The sequence below is a fragment of the Natrix helvetica genome (genome assembly GCF_964273705.1).
Source record: "Natrix helvetica genome assembly, chromosome: 3".
Taxonomy (NCBI): domain Eukaryota; kingdom Metazoa; phylum Chordata; class Lepidosauria; order Squamata; family Natricidae; genus Natrix; species Natrix helvetica.
The window spans coordinates 65,763,610-65,781,636 of NC_138549.1; the positions used below are offsets into that span (position 1 = coordinate 65,763,610).

The 18,027-nt window shown below is 41.4% G+C and overlaps 1 protein-coding gene across 4 annotated transcripts in view; it reads left to right on the forward strand.

The window, feature by feature from the left end:
- Positions 1–18,027, forward strand: part of ABL2 (ABL proto-oncogene 2, non-receptor tyrosine kinase) — a 70,002-nt gene that overhangs the window by 32,979 nt on the left and 18,996 nt on the right. For all 4 annotated transcript variants that reach the window (XM_081947674.1, XM_081947677.1, XM_081947675.1 and 1 more), the window contains exons 2-6: positions 4,510–4,680; positions 7,416–7,711; positions 13,259–13,531; positions 14,755–14,839; positions 16,438–16,615. In XM_081947674.1, coding sequence (XP_081803800.1) covers positions 4,510–4,680; positions 7,416–7,711; positions 13,259–13,531; positions 14,755–14,839; positions 16,438–16,615 — 1,003 coding nt within the window. The remainder of the gene's footprint in view (positions 1–4,509; positions 4,681–7,415; positions 7,712–13,258; positions 13,532–14,754; positions 14,840–16,437; positions 16,616–18,027) is intronic.

Consider the following 18,027-nt stretch of genomic DNA (forward strand, 5'->3'; position numbering starts at 1 on the left):
CGGCTCAGCTGTCCTCGGGGGTCATCAGCACCATTGAGGCTTCCAGACGCCCGTCCACGAATCGTATCTACAACTCAACTTGGGATGCGTTCGTGAGGTGGTGCTCCCACAATCAGGTTTCCCCGACTAGAGCCACCGTTCCTAATGTGTTAGATTTCTTGCAGAAGGGCTTAGAAAGCGGTCTGTCTCACAACACCTTGCGGCGCCAAGTGGCTGCTCTATCGTCAGTTCTGGGGGGAGTGGGTTCCTTCTCACTAGCTCATCTTCCCCTAATCAAGAGGTTTCTCAAGGGGGCGGCTAATCTCCGGCCTCCTCCTATCCACAGGTTCCCCACGTGGGACCTGCCCCTGGTCCTCAAAGCCTTAACGGGGGCCCCGTTTGAGCCGCTTAGGTCGGTTCACCTCAGATTCTTGTCCCTTAAAATAGTGTTCCTTGTGGCGATCACGTCCGCCCGGCGTATCTCGGAGTTGGGTGCTTTATCATCCAAAGATGACCTCTGTCATTTTCATTCGGATAGGGTGGTGCTTTGGCTTGACCCCACCTTTCTTCCGAAAGTTAACACTCCGTTTCACAGGGCCCAGGAGATTGTTCTGCCGGACTTTTGCCCGGGCCCGTCTTCGGATAGGGAATGGCTCTGGCATCGTCTTGATGTTCGTTGAGCCTTGCGCATTTACCTCCGGCGGACGGCCTTATTTGTGTCCTTTCAACCCAGGACCTTGGGCGCTAGGGTGTCTTCTGCCACTATTGGCCGTTGGCTGCGTCAGGCCATCCAAGAGGCTTATGCGGCAGCAGGGCGTCCTGTTCCCTCGGGGATAACGGCCCACTCCACTAGAAGTGCCGCGACTATGGCGGCGTGGGCCACTAGGGCCCCCCTTGAGGACATTTGCCGGGCCGCCACTTGGGCGTCCCCGACACCGTTCATCAGACATTATCGTCTGGATTTGTTCGCTTCGGCGGATGCTGCCTTTGGGAGAAGAGTGTTACAGAGGGTGGTAGAAGACACTCCCCTTGGGCCATAGTTGTTGGTTAAGGATCCCTCCCTTGGGACTGGGCTTTGGTATGTCCCACAGGTGACCACTCCCCCTCCCACAATGGAAAAAGAACGTTGGTCTTACCTGAACGTGTCTTTTCATTGTGGTAGGGGGAGTGGTCACGACCCGCCCTGTTTGAAGTTAGGGCCAAGGGGAGCCCGGGGTCCCTCCGGGGAGGGAGGTTGTGTTGTTTATGTTTATTGTTTCAGTTCGACTATTCGCCTTCGAGGAACTGGGAAGGAAAGGAAAGCCAGGAGTATTTAAGCGTTTGCTCTCAGTCTTTTGGACCAATCAGGCTAAGAGAATACCCACAGGTGACCACTCCCCCTACCACAATGAAAAGACACGTTCAGGTAAGACCAACGTTCTTTCTACGAGGACAGGGTGGTGCTGTGGCTTGACCCATCATTTATGCCCAAGGTCAGCTCATGGTTTCACAGGGCACAGGAGGTGGTCCTGCTGAATTTTTGCCTGACCCCTGCTCGGCCGTTAGAACAGCAATGGCACAAACTTGATGTAAGGCGGGCCCTGATTTACATACAGAGAACGGGGGATTTCAGAGTTCTGAGTCTCTCTCTTCATTTCCTTTCAGTCCATGTCATTGGGGCATAAAGTTTTGATACCCACCATAGGTAGATGGGTCAGGAAGGGCATAGCTATGGCATACCTGTCTTCCCAGGAACTTGTGCCCCAGGGAGTCACCGCACACTCTACAAGAAGAACGGTATAGGGTTTCCTGCCTAGGCAGGGGGTTGGACTAGAAGACCTCCAAGGTCCCTTCCAACTCTACTATTGTATTGTATTGTATTGTATTGTATGTGCTGCGACAACGGCCGCTTGGGTGATCCAAGCCTCCCTAAGTACCAATACTCTTTCTGATTCTATTTGCTGTCTCAGTTACATTCTGGATCATCGCCAAGAATTCAGAATTTTTTACATTTGATTTTAGTTGGTAGACCTCAGCTCTTCATTTTTTTTTTTTTAATAAAAATTTTATTGGTTTTTCAACATTTATAGGGAAAAGGGTAAATGGACAGGTATACAAATTTTGGCAGTTGCAAAATGTGGCAGGCGCCCCTCCCTCCATACTCATAATATACATTTATATATAATGCATTGGTATATAATTGGTTACAATCAGCATGTTAGTTCTATTACTATTTTCAATCAGATTACACATTACAGTATAAAATCCAGATATAATTCCATTATCACTTTCGGTCAGTTTATAATAATATGATTTTCTTGTTTATCTTTGTGATCTGAGCTTTCTTGCTATTGCCCCTTCTCCCTCCACTGGCAGAGCTCCGGCCCCTCCCGTGTCCTGTGTGTCCGTTGTAGTGTCTCGTGTTTTTTCTAGGAGTGTTTTGTTTTTTCCCATAAAGGCCTGCGCCTCTATGGGTGAATTGATTCTGATTCTTGTCTCCTCCCAGAATATCAGCATACCTTCAGGCATCAACCATCTAAACCACACCCCTTTCTGGTATAATTTATTCGCTAATTGCGAATAATTCTTCCTTTTTTCTCTAATCTTCTTAGGGATCTGCTTCAGAATGGTTATCTCCCTATCATGGTATGTCAATGCTTGCCCCCTTTGTACACCCAGAATTTCATCTCTTGTGCTTTTTCTAAGAAATTTAATGTGAACCTCCCTGGGTACATTGTGTGTTCTAGCATAAGCTGAGTTCACTCTATAAACCAGGTCTATATCCCACCCCATCTGGTGTTTTTCTTTGTGTGTGTAGTCAGCCAGGATGTTTGTCATGATGTCCCTTATGTTTTCCCCATCTTCTTCTGTAACATTTTGAAATCTAAGGTAATAGGACATTCTCTCAAATTCTATTTTCATCTGTTGGGTGTCAAGATCTTTGTTCCCTTTCTGCACAGCTTCTACCCCCCCCCTCACCTCCTCCACCCCCCCCCCCCTTCCACAAGATTCAGTCTTTGTGAGTTCTTATATATTTGGGCTTGATTTTCTTTAATTTCATCTTTCATTTCCCTTAGCTGTTTCTTGATTTCCTCCTGGCCCTGTAAAATTTGTTGAAGCATTTGTTGAAAGTCCATCTCTGTAGTCTTAGGTTGCATCAGTTCTGTTATCTTTGACTGTGTGGCTGGACTGGATGTTGCGGATGTTGGAGCAGAAGTGGCAAAGCCAGGTTTTCCAGGAGGTGGTCTTTTGGGTGGCATCATTTATAACGTTAGAAGTTCAGTCCATATATAAGATAGACAGTTAGAAAAGAAGGGTAGCCAGGTGAGTTTCGGGAGCAGAAGAACCAGGCAGAAGAGAGTCTCTCTAATAAGTCTGGCAATAGATAGAAAATTTCCCCTAGAAAGTTTAAAAAATACCAATCCACAAGAGATTCCTCTGGGAGACATGGAGACAAAGACCGGAAGCCTGAATTTTAAAGGTGGAGTCAGGTTTCACAGTTCATAAAGACAACGGAAGTGTGCCATCTTGCCCTGCCAGTTTTGGGCACAGAGACAAAACAAAGTTTTAAAAAGTTCCAAAAGTCCTCAAATCATCAGTAATATGTAGAATTAAATTGAAGAGAAAATCATCTCAGCCTGGGTGAGGCTTCATTCGTTGGCTCTCCCCCCTCCTCCTTCCCCGGGGGCTGAGAGCAGAATTGTTCCTCGCCGCTTGTCCAAGGGGGGGGGGAAACCCCCTCCCTCCAGCCGCACCTCCAAAATGCTCCGAAAGTTAAGATTTTAAAAAGCTGAGTAATTCTTTCGTGCAGAGTAGGGAATGAAGAGAGAAGCAACCTCACCGCACTGCAGCTGCTTCCTTCTATTGTTGCATTCTCCAGTCGGCTTGTAGCGAGGCGCGAGGCGCAGGAATGCGAAGCGCCCTCCGAGTTTGCTCCCTGGTGCCTTGGGCGCGAGCGAGACCTCCCGCCGGCCGCCGCCACTGCAGGAGTCCTCCGCGATGCCGCCCCTCCGGCAGGACCCCTCTGCGGGGTGTCCTGTGCCCCCCAAGGAGTGGGGAAGCCCACCGGGGAGCCGGAGCAGGCAAAGAGCTGCCCGTCGCCGTTGGCCGCCGGAACCGGACCCACCTCAGCCCTTCATTAAGCAGCTATCTGATCTCCCCATAAAGCCACTAGAAGAGATCATCACTGGCATGTGATAAGATATAATCATTAGTTAGTTGATGGAGCTTCACTAGCTGGCCAAGTAAGTGGATGCTAGATGCTGCTGATTATGTGCAGATCAGGAGAATAACTCCACGATCCTCTTTTCCATTCCATTGTTCCATGTGCTTAATAGCATTCCTGTTGACTAATCTCTGCATGAATGAGATGAAAAGATCTAATTCTTTTAAGCAGAAGACTTTAAATTGTATATGATATTATTTCTGCTAGTCTTTTGATTATATGAAATTGTATCTAAACTTGATTTTTATGTGCCATTCAGGACTACATTCACTATATTATCATATTTCAAAGAAAAAATAATCCTTTCTCTTCTCTTCTCTTCTCAGAGGCTCTCCACCGCCCTTTTGGTTGTGACGCTGAACCACAGACACTGAATGAAGCCATCAGGTGGAGTTCCAAGGAGAATCTTCTAGGAGCCACTGAGAGTGACCCCAATCTTTTTGTTGCACTTTATGATTTTGTAGCAAGTGGTGACAACACACTCAGCATCACCAAAGGTAAAACATAATTGTCTCCTGTTTATGCCTATGAGAGTATGTATGAATATAATAATAAAAAGACCTAACTTTGGCATGTGTTAATAGTAACAGTAGTAATAAAATGTACCGTATTTTTCGGAGTATAAGATGCATCTTTTTCCCTCAAAAAAGAGGCTGAAAATCTGGGTGCATCTTATACATGGAATACAGCGTTTTTTGCCTCCCAAAACTTCTTCCCTTCACCAAAATGGCTGTGTATAGCTTTTAGAAGGCTTTCAAAGAGCTCCTGGGGTCTGGGGAGGCCAGAAATGAGCAAACAACGGCCTCTATAAGCTTCCTAAAGGCTATCCATGCCCTTTTTGTGAAACAAAACGGGCCTGTTTTTGCAAAAAAAAAGGGGGTGTGTTTTGCTTGTTTTGGGGGGGGGCACGCCCCAGGAGCACCCTATAAGCATCCTAAGGGCTATTCATGCCCTTTTTTATGGAAAAAAACCGGGCCCATTTTGGGGAGGTTTGCAGAGTGCAAAAACTTTTTTTCCCCCCTTCATAAGACCCTTGCTGTGTCTTATACTCCGGTGCGTCTTATACTCAGAAAAATAAGGTACTTATTGAAAATGCCACAGCAGTAATTATTACAGGAAAAGTTGAAGGGCACAGAAATGTTCGAATTATAGCATGTGGGAAAATCATTGAGCATACAATGAACTAAATATATCTTTCATCAAGGGAGAGGATTGCACTTTCTTAAATTTTTTAAATGTAGGAAAATATATTCCTTTATATATTTTTTTCTTTTTCTTGGAAAATGAAATCAGCCCAAAATTTATTTACATTTGATTTAAAAATTAAAATTTTAAAGCTCAATATTTTATTTCATTAAACTATGAAAATGTTTTTTATCTAAAATAGTATTATATAATGTGATTTGTAACATTGGTCAAAAATAAGATTACTAAATTTGACTATTACTAAAATGTCAAAATGACTAATCATACGTAAAACCTTGAATTTGATTGTCCTAGTCAAAAAAATTATGTGCCAGGGTTACAGGACACTTTGCCTTCAGATGACTTTATATTCATGCATAGGCAATAAGCCTGGCTTATACTGTATTAATTTTTTGCTCAAATCTACAAGACATTTACAGAAATAACATCAGATACACTTATTGTTTCATATTTGCATTGGCAGTGCATCTACCAGTTAGTAAATTGCTCTGCTTAATACATGTTATTAGAAATTGAATTATTTTCTCTGTAACAATGTATTATTTATTTTGCTACTAGAGCACACTGTAGCTCTTTCTGTAGTATCTTTTGATTCAAGAAATGAGGCATAACAGCAGTTCTCCATCCAGATTGCATTGGATAACAGACCTGCTATGATTTAGCAGTAAGCTATATCATAGTTGTGGTTATCTCTTGCCCATTTTGTTCAGGTAAATAGTCTTGATACCCTTTTCACTATGATCAATCACAGTTACCTTGCCTCCCCACTCCTTTAAAAAACTTTTTTTTTTACTTTGCAGAATGGTTATACAGTCTCTAACTTCTGATATGTGAACACCATATCAAGATAGTATTTAAGCCCCAGGTTATCTTTATATACTCCTAGGAGGAAGATTTTTTTAAAAAAATGTTGGAGCTTTTTCCTAAAATCTTTGATGCTGTAAAATTATTAAATATTGCAATACCAATTTGGTGACATAAGAGATGGGTGTTTCAAGATGATCATACTCATCGTCTGGTGATCATTTTGAGATCAGACAAGTCTCTTGTGACAACCGTTTTATAATTGGACATACTAGAAATTCCAAATGTCACTTAGAGTTGTCATCCCCCCCCCCCCCAATGATCTTATTTCTCTTGTATCTAAAGATCTGCAAGCATTCACTTTGGTATCTTGCATTGTCGATACCTTGGCACCCAACAATCTGTCTTCATTTCATTCAGTTAATTTCCTATAACCTTGGGTTTTTACTTACTTTGGTCTGATCATAATAATTCAAACTAGTATCTGTCTGAATCCTAATCAATTTGAGATCCTCAGTACTTCTAGTGTGTAGTGAAACTGAAAAATTCTTCTGATTTACAGAATTCAGTCTCCTTTGATAATTCAAGCATATGATTTTCACATTCCCAAATCTGCTATTCTGCTTCCAATTTCTACTGCTCGTAATTATGATGCTTTCTCATTCCTATACTTTTTAAATGTTTCACACTTTTATAAGCCTAATATCAGATGCAGATAATGGTGTAGTTCACACATAATGTTAACGCAGGGACATTTTAATCTGTATTTTGATGAACAACTCACTGTGATGAACAACTCACTTTATTCAGTAGTAAGCCATTCTAAGCAGTTCATATATTGTGCTGAATTAAACACATTGGAAATAGTATTACCAGTGTACCAGGTCAATGCTTATTGAATAAGATTATTCATGATGAATATTAAGGAAACATGTTGTGCAATATGGTGATGTGTCATGGTGAAAACTATAGAACAGAAAAGCTATAAAACTGTCATTTGTGGAGTAATACATATAAATTGTATGTTCTTTCTGTTTTGTGAAAGACATCTCGGGACATTAACATGGGACACAAAGTTATACTCTGTGTGCTTAGTCTCTAGGTGTTGCTACTTTATGATGTTCTTGTTTGTGTGAATGAGATTATTTCTTATATGGTTAGGACAAGATCAACGTTAAAATAAATCCCATTTTATCTATTTGGAGTCTTCTCTTTGCCTTAGGTGAGAAGCTACGTGTATTGGGTTACAATCAGAATGGTGAATGGAGTGAAGTACGCTCCAAGAATGGGCAAGGATGGGTGCCAAGTAACTACATCACTCCAGTAAACAGCCTGGAGAAGCATTCCTGGTATCATGGACCAGTATCACGTAGTGCAGCTGAATATCTGTTGAGCAGCCTCATTAATGGCAGCTTCCTTGTTCGAGAAAGTGAGAGCAGTCCAGGACAGCTGTCAATCTCGCTCAGGTACGAGGGACGTGTTTACCACTACAGGATCAATACCACCACAGATGGCAAGGTAAACTGTTCTGAGAGACTTTTTTTTCATGAGTACAATATATATGTATATAATGTTTGGGCCAAAGAAATCTTAAATATACAGGTTCTTATGCAAATGCTTCCTATTCTGTAATTCTATCTACCTTTGTAAGAATAAGTGCCTTCCTAGCAACATCCTAGGTGTTCTTCTGATTTCGTGTTGCATGAGCAAGTTGATTAGCCACTGATCAAACATCAAAGAAGCACTGAGATAATAGGTTCTGTTTTCTGTTCTCTTCATAGCAGCATCATTCTCTGCATTATTTTACAGAAATTGAAAAAAAACTCATTTTGGGAGACAAACTCTATTAGTTAAATCTATATAACTAATGAGTTGAGATATATTCAGATACTGATCCATGAGAAAATTACTCTTGTAGTAATTCAGTTAACTTTGATGTGACAGGTTTACAACAATGCAGGTTGGTTCTATTAATCTCTTTTTATTTTGAAATATTGTTTGAAAAATTATGTATACCCCGATCATTCTGGGTGAACAATAGAAAGCATAGAAATTCTTATTTATAGAGGGGTTCATTTCTTGAAAAATAAACTGCTAGTCCTAATTCTTTAGTTAAATCCCTTGGAGATAGTAGGCAGGGTCAGTTGCTAGTCATATTGTGAAGAGGGACTAATATTGCTCTAATAATCAATTTGAAAATTACCAAAAGGAAGCAAGATCAAGTAGTCCCATGTTATTCCAGAAAATAATAATGATTTCCCAGTTGCTTTCTGGACAAACTACTTGGTCACTGGAAGGCCAAAGTACTTGGAGCAAACCTCAGAACCATTCAAGCAGAACATACAGAAGAAGCAAAGTCTAAGATGGCAATACAGGTAGTCCTCAACTTACAACCATTAATTCAAGCTGTCCAAAGTTACAGTAGTACTGGAAAAATATGGACTTATGACTTGCAGCCATTATAGCACCTCCATGTCACCTGATCAAAATTTGGATGTTGGCCACCTGACTTTCACTGTCTTCTTCCTGGATTCAGGCTCTGGGAAAATGAGCAGCCCTGGGAGGCATGTGGTGAGTGCAGTACGGTAGCAGAGCTTCAGCTGTCAAAGAAAGCTAACCAGGCCTGATCAAAGAGGAAGTAGCAGGGCAGTGTGGCATGATGCTTTATGTCTCCAGGCAAGACAGGAAAGCAGGCATCTGTTTCCTGAGCAACGGTGGAGACAGGGAGGGAGGGACTCTTTGTGATGGCAGTACAGCCAGAAGTGATATTCAGCAGGTTCTGACCAGTTCTGGAGAACCAGTAGCGGAAATTTTGAGTAGTTAGCAGAACTGGTATATACCACCTCTGACTGGCCATATTCCCATCTATTCTCTGCCTCCCGAGTCCTAGCTGATTGGGAGGAAATGGGGATTTTGCAGTAACCTTCCCCTGGAGTGGGAAGGGATGTAGATTTTACAGTATGCCACGCCCACCAAGCCACGCCCACAGAACTGGTAGTAAAAAAAATTGGATCCCACCACTGAGTACAACTGGAGGAAACAGAGGGATGTAGAACTCCCAGAGGTACAGCATACACAATGCAGCTTGTTTTGAAAGTGCTTCTGGAAAACTTGTCTGCAGACTTCAGCGACTGATGGAGGCAAGCCCAACTCACAAATCCTTTGTTTGGTCACAGTCCAGCCTTCCTCCTGAAAATTTCACGAATGGCCAGCAACATGAGCTGCAGGGTGTGTACCAAAAGCACTCCTTGAGAACTGGCTTGTGGGCTTCAGCATTTTGGAAACTATTGGCCCTTTGCAAGGCTTTGCTTGTGGAAGGCTGGGCCAGGAGTTAATAGAGAACTTGCAGGTAGGCTTTGCCCATGCTGGGCTTTTCTCTATCCTTCTCTGAAGCCTGCAGGCTAGTTTTCCTAGAAGAACTTCCAGCACAAGCTGCAGAGTGTATACTGCATTTGCAGGAAGCTCACATCCCACTATTTCCTCCACCTCTGCTACTACCTTGATCAGTATCACCAACACAGCCTCTACCTTCACTGGAAAGGTGGCATCAGCTTCCTTCCTTGTCAGAATACAGCATCATGTCTCGCTGGTCCAGTGCCTCTTCTCTAGCTGGGCCTGGCAAGCCCCGTTCAGCATATAAGTTTCCACCACCATGCCATATTTATCATGCATATTCTGGGGCTGCACCCTCTCCCAGCACCTGGACCCTGGATTAGTACCAGAAGGAAGAAGATGGCAAAGTTCAGCTGCCAGTAGGCAAAGGTCAGAGGCCAACAGGAGTAGGTGACAGAGTTCAGGGCAGCCAAAAGGGTAGAGATGGGGGAGAAAGATGGAGGGGTGGTGGTTGAAACACAGGGCAGCAGAAATATGAGGCACTTATTTAACAATGCTGCTGTTCTAGCCTAACAATCTCAACTGGGAGTACTAGAATTGCTGTCACTAAGTATAGTATAAGTATAATCTTTATTGTCATTGTACTTAAATAGAACGAAATTGGTTTTAACCTCACTGGCGCAAAGTTATAACAGAAATGAAAAAAGAAAGAAGAAGAAAACTAGCGTGTACGTGGAGTGATTGTGGTTGTATTTAAAAGTCTCACAGCCCAAGTATAGAAACTATCTTTAAATCTGTTTGTTCGACTGGCTATACTTTGATGTCTTCTGCCTGATGGTAGAAGTGCAAAGAGACACTGACCAGGGTGTGAATCATCTCTGAGTATCTTCCTTACTCTGCTAAAGCAGCGAGATCTGGCGATGTCATTCAGTGGTGTCAGAGGGCAACCAATGGCTTCTTGTGCCGAATTGATCACTCTCTCTAGTGCCTTCCTGTCCGCAGCTGTTAAACCAGCATACCATACTGTAATACAATATGTGAGGACACTTTCTATGATGGACCGATAGAAAGAGGTCATCAACTGTTGTTCCACCTGAAAACCAGCACAGGTTTTTACCACTTTCCCCATCACCACGTCTGGACCTGCAGCTTTGTTGGGATTTACAGCCTTCAGATCAGCTCTCACTTGATGTTCATCCAGGGTGAGTGGCTGGAAGTCAGAGGGCCTTTGGGCTTGAGCCACAGAGACTGATCTTTTGACCTTAAAGCGAGTGAAGAAGCTATTTAGCTCCTCTACTAGCAGGGCATTAGCATTGGCTATTTTTTTCGTATTGCTCTTATAGTTGGTTAGGTGTTGTAGCCCCTGCCACACCTGTCTTGAGTTATTATCTTCCAGATACTTCTTTACCTTTTGCTTGTATTTCTGTTTAGCCGCCTTAATGCCTCTTCTCAAGTTTGCCCTGGCTTCATTGTATTTGTCTTCGTTTCCTGCCTTGAAGGTGGAGTTTCGGGCTCTCAGAAGTGATTGTACCTCTGCTGACATCCAGGGTTTACAATTACTGTAAACTCTGATGTGCTTATTCAGTGTTACATTGTCTGTGCATGTTTAATGTATGAGAGTACAGTGTCAGTGAATTCTTGCAGCTCCAAATGTTCAAATATACTCCACTCGGTAGTCTCAAAGTAGTCCTGCAACTGGCAGAGTGCTCCCTCCAGCCAGATTTTGACAGTTTTCAAGACTGGTCGTATCCTTTTCCTAAGGGGGATATACTTTGGGCACAGTAGCAGAGAGATGTGGTCAGACGTACCCAGATGGGAGAGGGGGATTGCTCTATATACCTGTCTTAAGTTTGAGTACATATAGTCTAGAATATTCTTACCTCTGGTGGTACACTGCACATACTGCACAAACATAGGGAGAACAGACTTTAGACCTACTTGATTAAAATCCCCAGCCTCGATAAAAGTGCCCTCAGGGTAAGTTTGCTGCTGCCTTTCAATGCCGTCATGTAACTTAGAGATCGCTGCGCTAACATTTGCATCAGGTGGAATATAGACAGCAGTGATAACTATAACAGAAATCTCTCTAGGTAAATAAAATGGCCGACAAATGACATTTAAGAATTCCACATCTGCAGAACAGTGAGTATAAGCAACTCTATTGTTAGTACACCAGTTATGTGTTCAAAGTCCTCCACCTTTGCTTTTACCAGAGTTGCTGTTTCTGTCAAAGCGGTGTGTGGTGCAGTTAGTTAGCTCCACTGGCGCATCCGGTACAAGTGGATGAAGCCAGGTCTCTGTGATGATAATCACATAGCAGTCACGAACGAGCTTTTTCGCTGCCATCCATAGCTCTAGTTCATCAGTTTTGTGGACAAAGGATCTAGAGTTGGTTAGAAAAATGCTTGGTGATGCTGGTCTGTGAGGCTGCTTCCGTAACCGAACTAACAAACCAGCTCTGCATCCCCGCTTCTGCTTTCGCTCTCTTTGCCGCTTCCTAGGCCCAACAACGATCCACGGAGAGCCTGGCAGTCTTACTATGTCACTCGGTATATTATGAGACTTCTGGAAGTCGCTGGTAATATCTAGTCGACTAGAAGATCCAATCTTTAATAATTCCCTGTGGGTATAGACTAGTTTTTGCCTAATTCTACTGTGGCACCAGGAGCTCAAAGCCGCAACGTCTAAGCGCGCCGCCATCTTGGGGGGGGGGAAGTAATGTTTTCATAGGTTTCTTCTAACAATCACATTGCTTATCAGCAGACAGTTCAATCCCAATTGTAGATACAAGTCAAAGACTACCTGAATTGCGGTTGAAAAGCTGCATGTCAGAAATATTCCATGGACTGGATTGTGAAACTTGAATTAAGCCCAATGGTTGGAAGCTTTCCACTCAAGAATTAGATTATAACATTAAAGTATGAAGGTATACATGCATTCCCAAAAAGGGAAAAGAAAGAGATTAAGAGAGAAATATTTATTTCTATTTTTTGTAATAATTTTATTAAGTTTTAGATGAAATAAAAAATAATACAGACTAAAATAAGAAAAAAGTGCAAAAAGGCAAAGGAAAAAGAAGTCCTCCAATAAAGCAACTTCCTACCCTTAACATAATCTCTTCATCTTCTCTTAACAAATATGAAACTCGCAGATACCCCTTTCAGAGACCACTATCTTGCAGTTTCCTCCTGAAGAGCGTTCAGAAGGAGGACAACTTGTTTCAATATTGTACTCTCTCTTTATCCAGAGAGGATTGTAGGAGCCAATCTACTACTCATCGGTCTCTATTCATGGCTGCAAATGTTGGCTCCACTTTTTTCAGAGCAAACTTCAGTCCACCATCTTCCCCTTAAATCACTCTTGTCTATATTTCTATATGTAGCCCTGTTTCCCCTCTTTTACAGGAAAGAAGATGATAGGTTGGCTGCTGACAAAAAACAAAAGATTCTCAAGGGTCTTTATAAGCTTTTCTTTCCCCACTTCTAACCACAAATTTTCATTTTTGTCTTTGCTTCCTCTGTTTTTTCTGCACTGTGAGAGTAATCTCAAGAATAAGGACTATCTCTTAATACTCGGAATATTTCATAAGGCTTTGTTTTGTTTTCATAAACTTTTGTTTATTTTGTTTCAAGAGAATGATTTGGAGAGGAGAAGAATTTTTTTCTCACTTGCTTATGTTTTCATGCCGCTCATTGACCACTTTATCTAAGGTCTTCATTTCCTCTTTAACAGGTATATGTGACAGCTGAAAGTCGCTTTAACACATTGGCAGAACTAGTTCACCACCACTCAACAGTAGCTGATGGCCTTGTAACAACTTTGCACTACCCAGCACCCAAGTGCAATAAGCCCACAGTCTATGGAGTGTCACCCATCCATGACAAATGGGAGATGGAAAGAACAGATATCACCATGAAGCACAAACTCGGCGGAGGACAATATGGTGAAGTGTATGTTGGAGTATGGAAGAAATATAACCTTACAGTTGCAGTAAAAACACTCAAGGTATGATTGCAGTCATGAGAGCATTGTGGTGTTATTGAAATGCATCTGAAGTGTACACTGCTAGGCCTAGAGTACTTGACTGCCTGCTGATGTCATGAATATGAGAGGTTTGTGGCTACAAAAGCATAAACCTTGCGAACTTGCGAGCAGATTTTTAAAGGTAGTCCTGAGCTTAAATTCATTCATGAAGGGATTGTTTGAAGTTAACAATAGTGCTGAAAAAAGTGACTTGCAACCAGTCCTTGCATTTATCATAACATCCCTGTGGTCACTTGATTGTGATTCAGGGACTTGGTAATCAACATGCATTTGTGATGATTACAGCATCTCGTGGTCACCCTTTGCAACCTTTGTAGCCAATTTTCGACAAGCGAAGTCAATGGAAGAAGCCAGATTTGCTTAACAACCATTGTAAACACATCATAAAATTGAGCACAATTCAATTAACAACCACAATGCTTAATAATGGAAGTTCCAGACTCAGTTATGTTCTTAAATTGAAGATTACCTGTACAAATAGTGGTGCTCTCCCTCTGAACATTTAGAAAATGGTGCCTATTAAAATTGGCTGACCTTTTCCTTCTTTCTGTAAGCTGGAAATTTCAAATTCTTCGTTAGGACAACCACTGTGCATATACATATATACAACACGCACTATCAGAAACATGGATCCTGCATCTTGTGCTTTGTGTCTATCTTGCTACAGCTCACAGACTTATTCAGAGTATATATGTGTAAAAAGCCTTTCCTGCAGAGATTAACCTTTCAAAAAAATGTATTTTGAAGTGAAAATATGTTCCATCATTTGCTTGAGGTACTATCATATCCATTTGGAAAAGTTCAGATGTTTGTAACTAAATTTTACTTTCTGAAATATTTAATGTAAATTAAGGGATAATGTACCTGCCAATACCTATTTTGGGAGCTGATACAGGGAGTACCGGCTGATCACTTCCGGAAATACAATGAAACCAGTAGTTAGACCTTTTTGGATTTAGAAAGATACAGAAAGTCATGATTGCAGAAGTGTTGATCTCCTGAATGTGATCTTTCCATTGAATGTTCCTACTTTCCTATATATTATGGTTGGGTTGGGAACCAGGAAAAAAAGAGCTGGAAAATTGGATATATACCTTGGTCTGTCATTTGCCCCCTTGTAATCAAGACAAATGTGTAAATTAATTGTGGTTATTGAGAGGATGCATGTCTTATCAAACTTCCAGGAAGATACTATGGAGGTAGAAGAGTTCTTGAAGGAAGCTTCTGTCATGAAGGAAATCAAGCATCCAAATCTAGTACAGTTATTAGGTGAGTGTACAAATCTGATCATACTGCTCTTTTTGTTTTAAATATATATTTGTTGCATTCCAACTGCACACATCAAACAGTTGAGGCATAGTATTTAAGTTTTACTTACTCTGAACCAGTTTGAACAAAACTCTAAGTATGGAAAGCTTCCCTCTGATGAAATTGTGTTTGCTCATTAGGCATGATTCTCTCCAGCTTTCCACACACTTGATTGCTATACTATTAGAAAAGACTACATCTGCTTAAAGTAAACGACATCCCACTGCAATCTTTGCAGTTTTTGTCTCCTATATTTTATGTGAATGAATGAGTCTGTGTTTGTTGGTTTTCCCCAAAACTGTGAACCTGTGCAAATGAGTTTAAAGCAGTTGCAGAGGTGGAATTGACAATCAAGGCCCCCTTGTTATTTTTCAAGCTTGAAATTCACCTCTTAGTCAGCAAATGCCTAAAAGGAATGGATTTTTTAAAAGTAGATTCAGAACCATGGTTAAAGCAAACAAAACCTCTAAGCTACCACCAATTGTAACCCTCATTCCCAGCCCAAAATTTAGTGTAGTCTTTTGTCTCTGTTTTGTTCTCAATAAATAATCTTTTATTGCAATAGATATTCCCATTTTTCTTCATAGACATAAGAACTAGAAATATTACTATGGCGTCCAGATTATAGAATCATCTTGCTAATGGGGAAACAACAATTGGCACTGTTTTATGTGTATCAGGGTTGGGCCACCTGTTATCCACACTAGATGCATGTGGATGTCTTTTTGATAACAAATTTGTCATTAAAATAAAGCAGTAGGGTTTGTTGCTTAATTTTGATGGCAAACAGGTTTTTCTAGATATCTGTCTTGCTGTTTTGTTTTGTTTCATTTCTAATACCTAAGTAGAAAGTTATGGATGAGAGATTCCTGTCACCAGAAATAGAAAATGAACTCTTGAAGTAGTTTTTTTAAAAAATTAAACAGAGGACCATATGTAATTAGAGGTAGTTTTTATTTAACATTCATTTGTTCAGCAACTGTTCAGTTACAATGGTATTAAAAATGGACTTATGTTTGGTCCTCAAAGTTATGACCAATTCCCCACAGTCGTATGATGAAGATTTGGGCCCGCTTTGTTTATGACTCCTTCCTCCCGCCACCACATCTTGCTGACCTTTCTCTCTATCCTTCTTTTTGGCATAATTGTCATGATCTTGCTACGCCATTATGCTGCGACTCTTCATTGCATTGCAGCAATCTCACATTGCAGTGCTGGGGCTTTTAGGGTACTGTTAATAATCTCTCTCTCCACTCTCTCTCCCCCTCCTTCTCTCCCCACTCCTCTGTCCCTCCATCTCACCCCCTTTCTCCTTAGTTGCTTTTTGATCTTGTGGAAATTTTATTGTGCCAAAATTATCTGTGCAGAAATCTTTGTAGTATTGCTAGAGATTTTTTTTAAAAAAAATTATTAAAAATGGATTTTTTTAATTGTGAGAAATCTTTCCCCCTTTTATTTTAATGTAGAATGCAGTACTACCAGTTTGACAATTAATGATTAGATTTTATTGCAAAGTTGTAGGTACATAAGGATTTACCAACTCTCCTATGTTTCTTCAGGTGTGTGCACCCTAGAACCCCCCTTTTATATCGTAACCGAATATATGCCCTATGGGAATCTGCTGGACTACCTACGAGAATGCAATCGGGAAGAAGTGACTGCTGTTGTTTTGCTGTATATGGCCACCCAGATATCTTCTGCCATGGAGTACCTGGAGAAAAAGAATTTCATTCACAGGTCAGCAGAAAACCTTGACATTCAATAAAGCAGGAATGTAAGAGAAATGTAAGAATGTATCTGTGAATTGCAGTGCATTATCTTGAGGGTGAAGCTATAATAGGATTTGATTGATCAGATTTATTCCAGGTTTTCTTCAATTCAAATTAGAATTGAAGGAAATCTCAGGGATCTTGCCCTAGTTTTATATATATATAAATATATATATAAACATATCTATGGCTTAGATATGTTGATGACACTTTCGTGATTTGGCCACATGGAAAAGAAAAACTGGACAACTTCCTCACACATCTCAACAACCTACACCCCAAAATACAATTCACCATGGAAATAGAAGCAAACAACCAACTTCCCTTTCTGGATGTCCTAATCTACAAAAAACCCAATGGCTCCCTAGGACACACCATCTACCAGAAAAAAACACACACCAACCGCTACTTAAATGCACAATCCCATCACCACCCTGCACAGATCAACTCTGTAGCCAAGACCCTCATCTCCAGAACCAAACGCCTAGCCGACAAAGACCACCTGAAAACTGAATTACACAAACTCACAAATGTATTAATCTCCAATGGATTCCAAAGAAAAACAATCACCAACCTAATCCAAAAGGAGACTCCCCCAAAAAACCAAGATACAGAACAGGAAAATGGCATCGCCCTCCTCCCTTACATCAAAGGCACCACAGATAAAATCAGCAAAATTCTCCACAAGCACAATATCAGGACAGCCTTCACCACTGACCAAAAAATAGCCAACATCTTAAGAAACCCCAAAGACAAAATCCAGCTAGAAAACCAAGGAGTCTACGAAATACCATGCAAAATCTGCCCAGCAATATACATAGGGCAAACAAACAGGAGAATAAATGCACGCATCACAGAACACAAAAATGCAGTAAGAAAAAAAAAAAAACTTCTTCCCTTTTCCAGCACCTTAAAGCTACAGGACACGAAATCAACTTTGAAGGAGCCAGGTTAATCTCCAAAACAGAACACCTCCACAAGAGAATAATCATGGAAGCCATCGAAATAGAGAAACACCCCCACAGCATGAACAAACGTGATGATACCTCCCGCCTACCAAACATCTGGAAACCAGCCCTAGCCAACAAACGAACACCACCCACCACCCAAGCCGTTAAAATACAAAACAACAATGCACACACAACCTGCACCAATCAGCACCAATCTACCAATCATGATACAACCACACAACCAATCATTCCACTTACTGAAACAAAGCCACCGCCCCATCCCCTCTCACCAAGACTTACAGAAAGACGGCAGCTCCGTTCCCATTTTAAGCCCACAGCTTGAAGATGGCAGGTATGATCCTGCCGAAACGTTGCAAAGACAATCTCAACCTTACACGGATATATATATATATATGTTGTATTTGTGCTG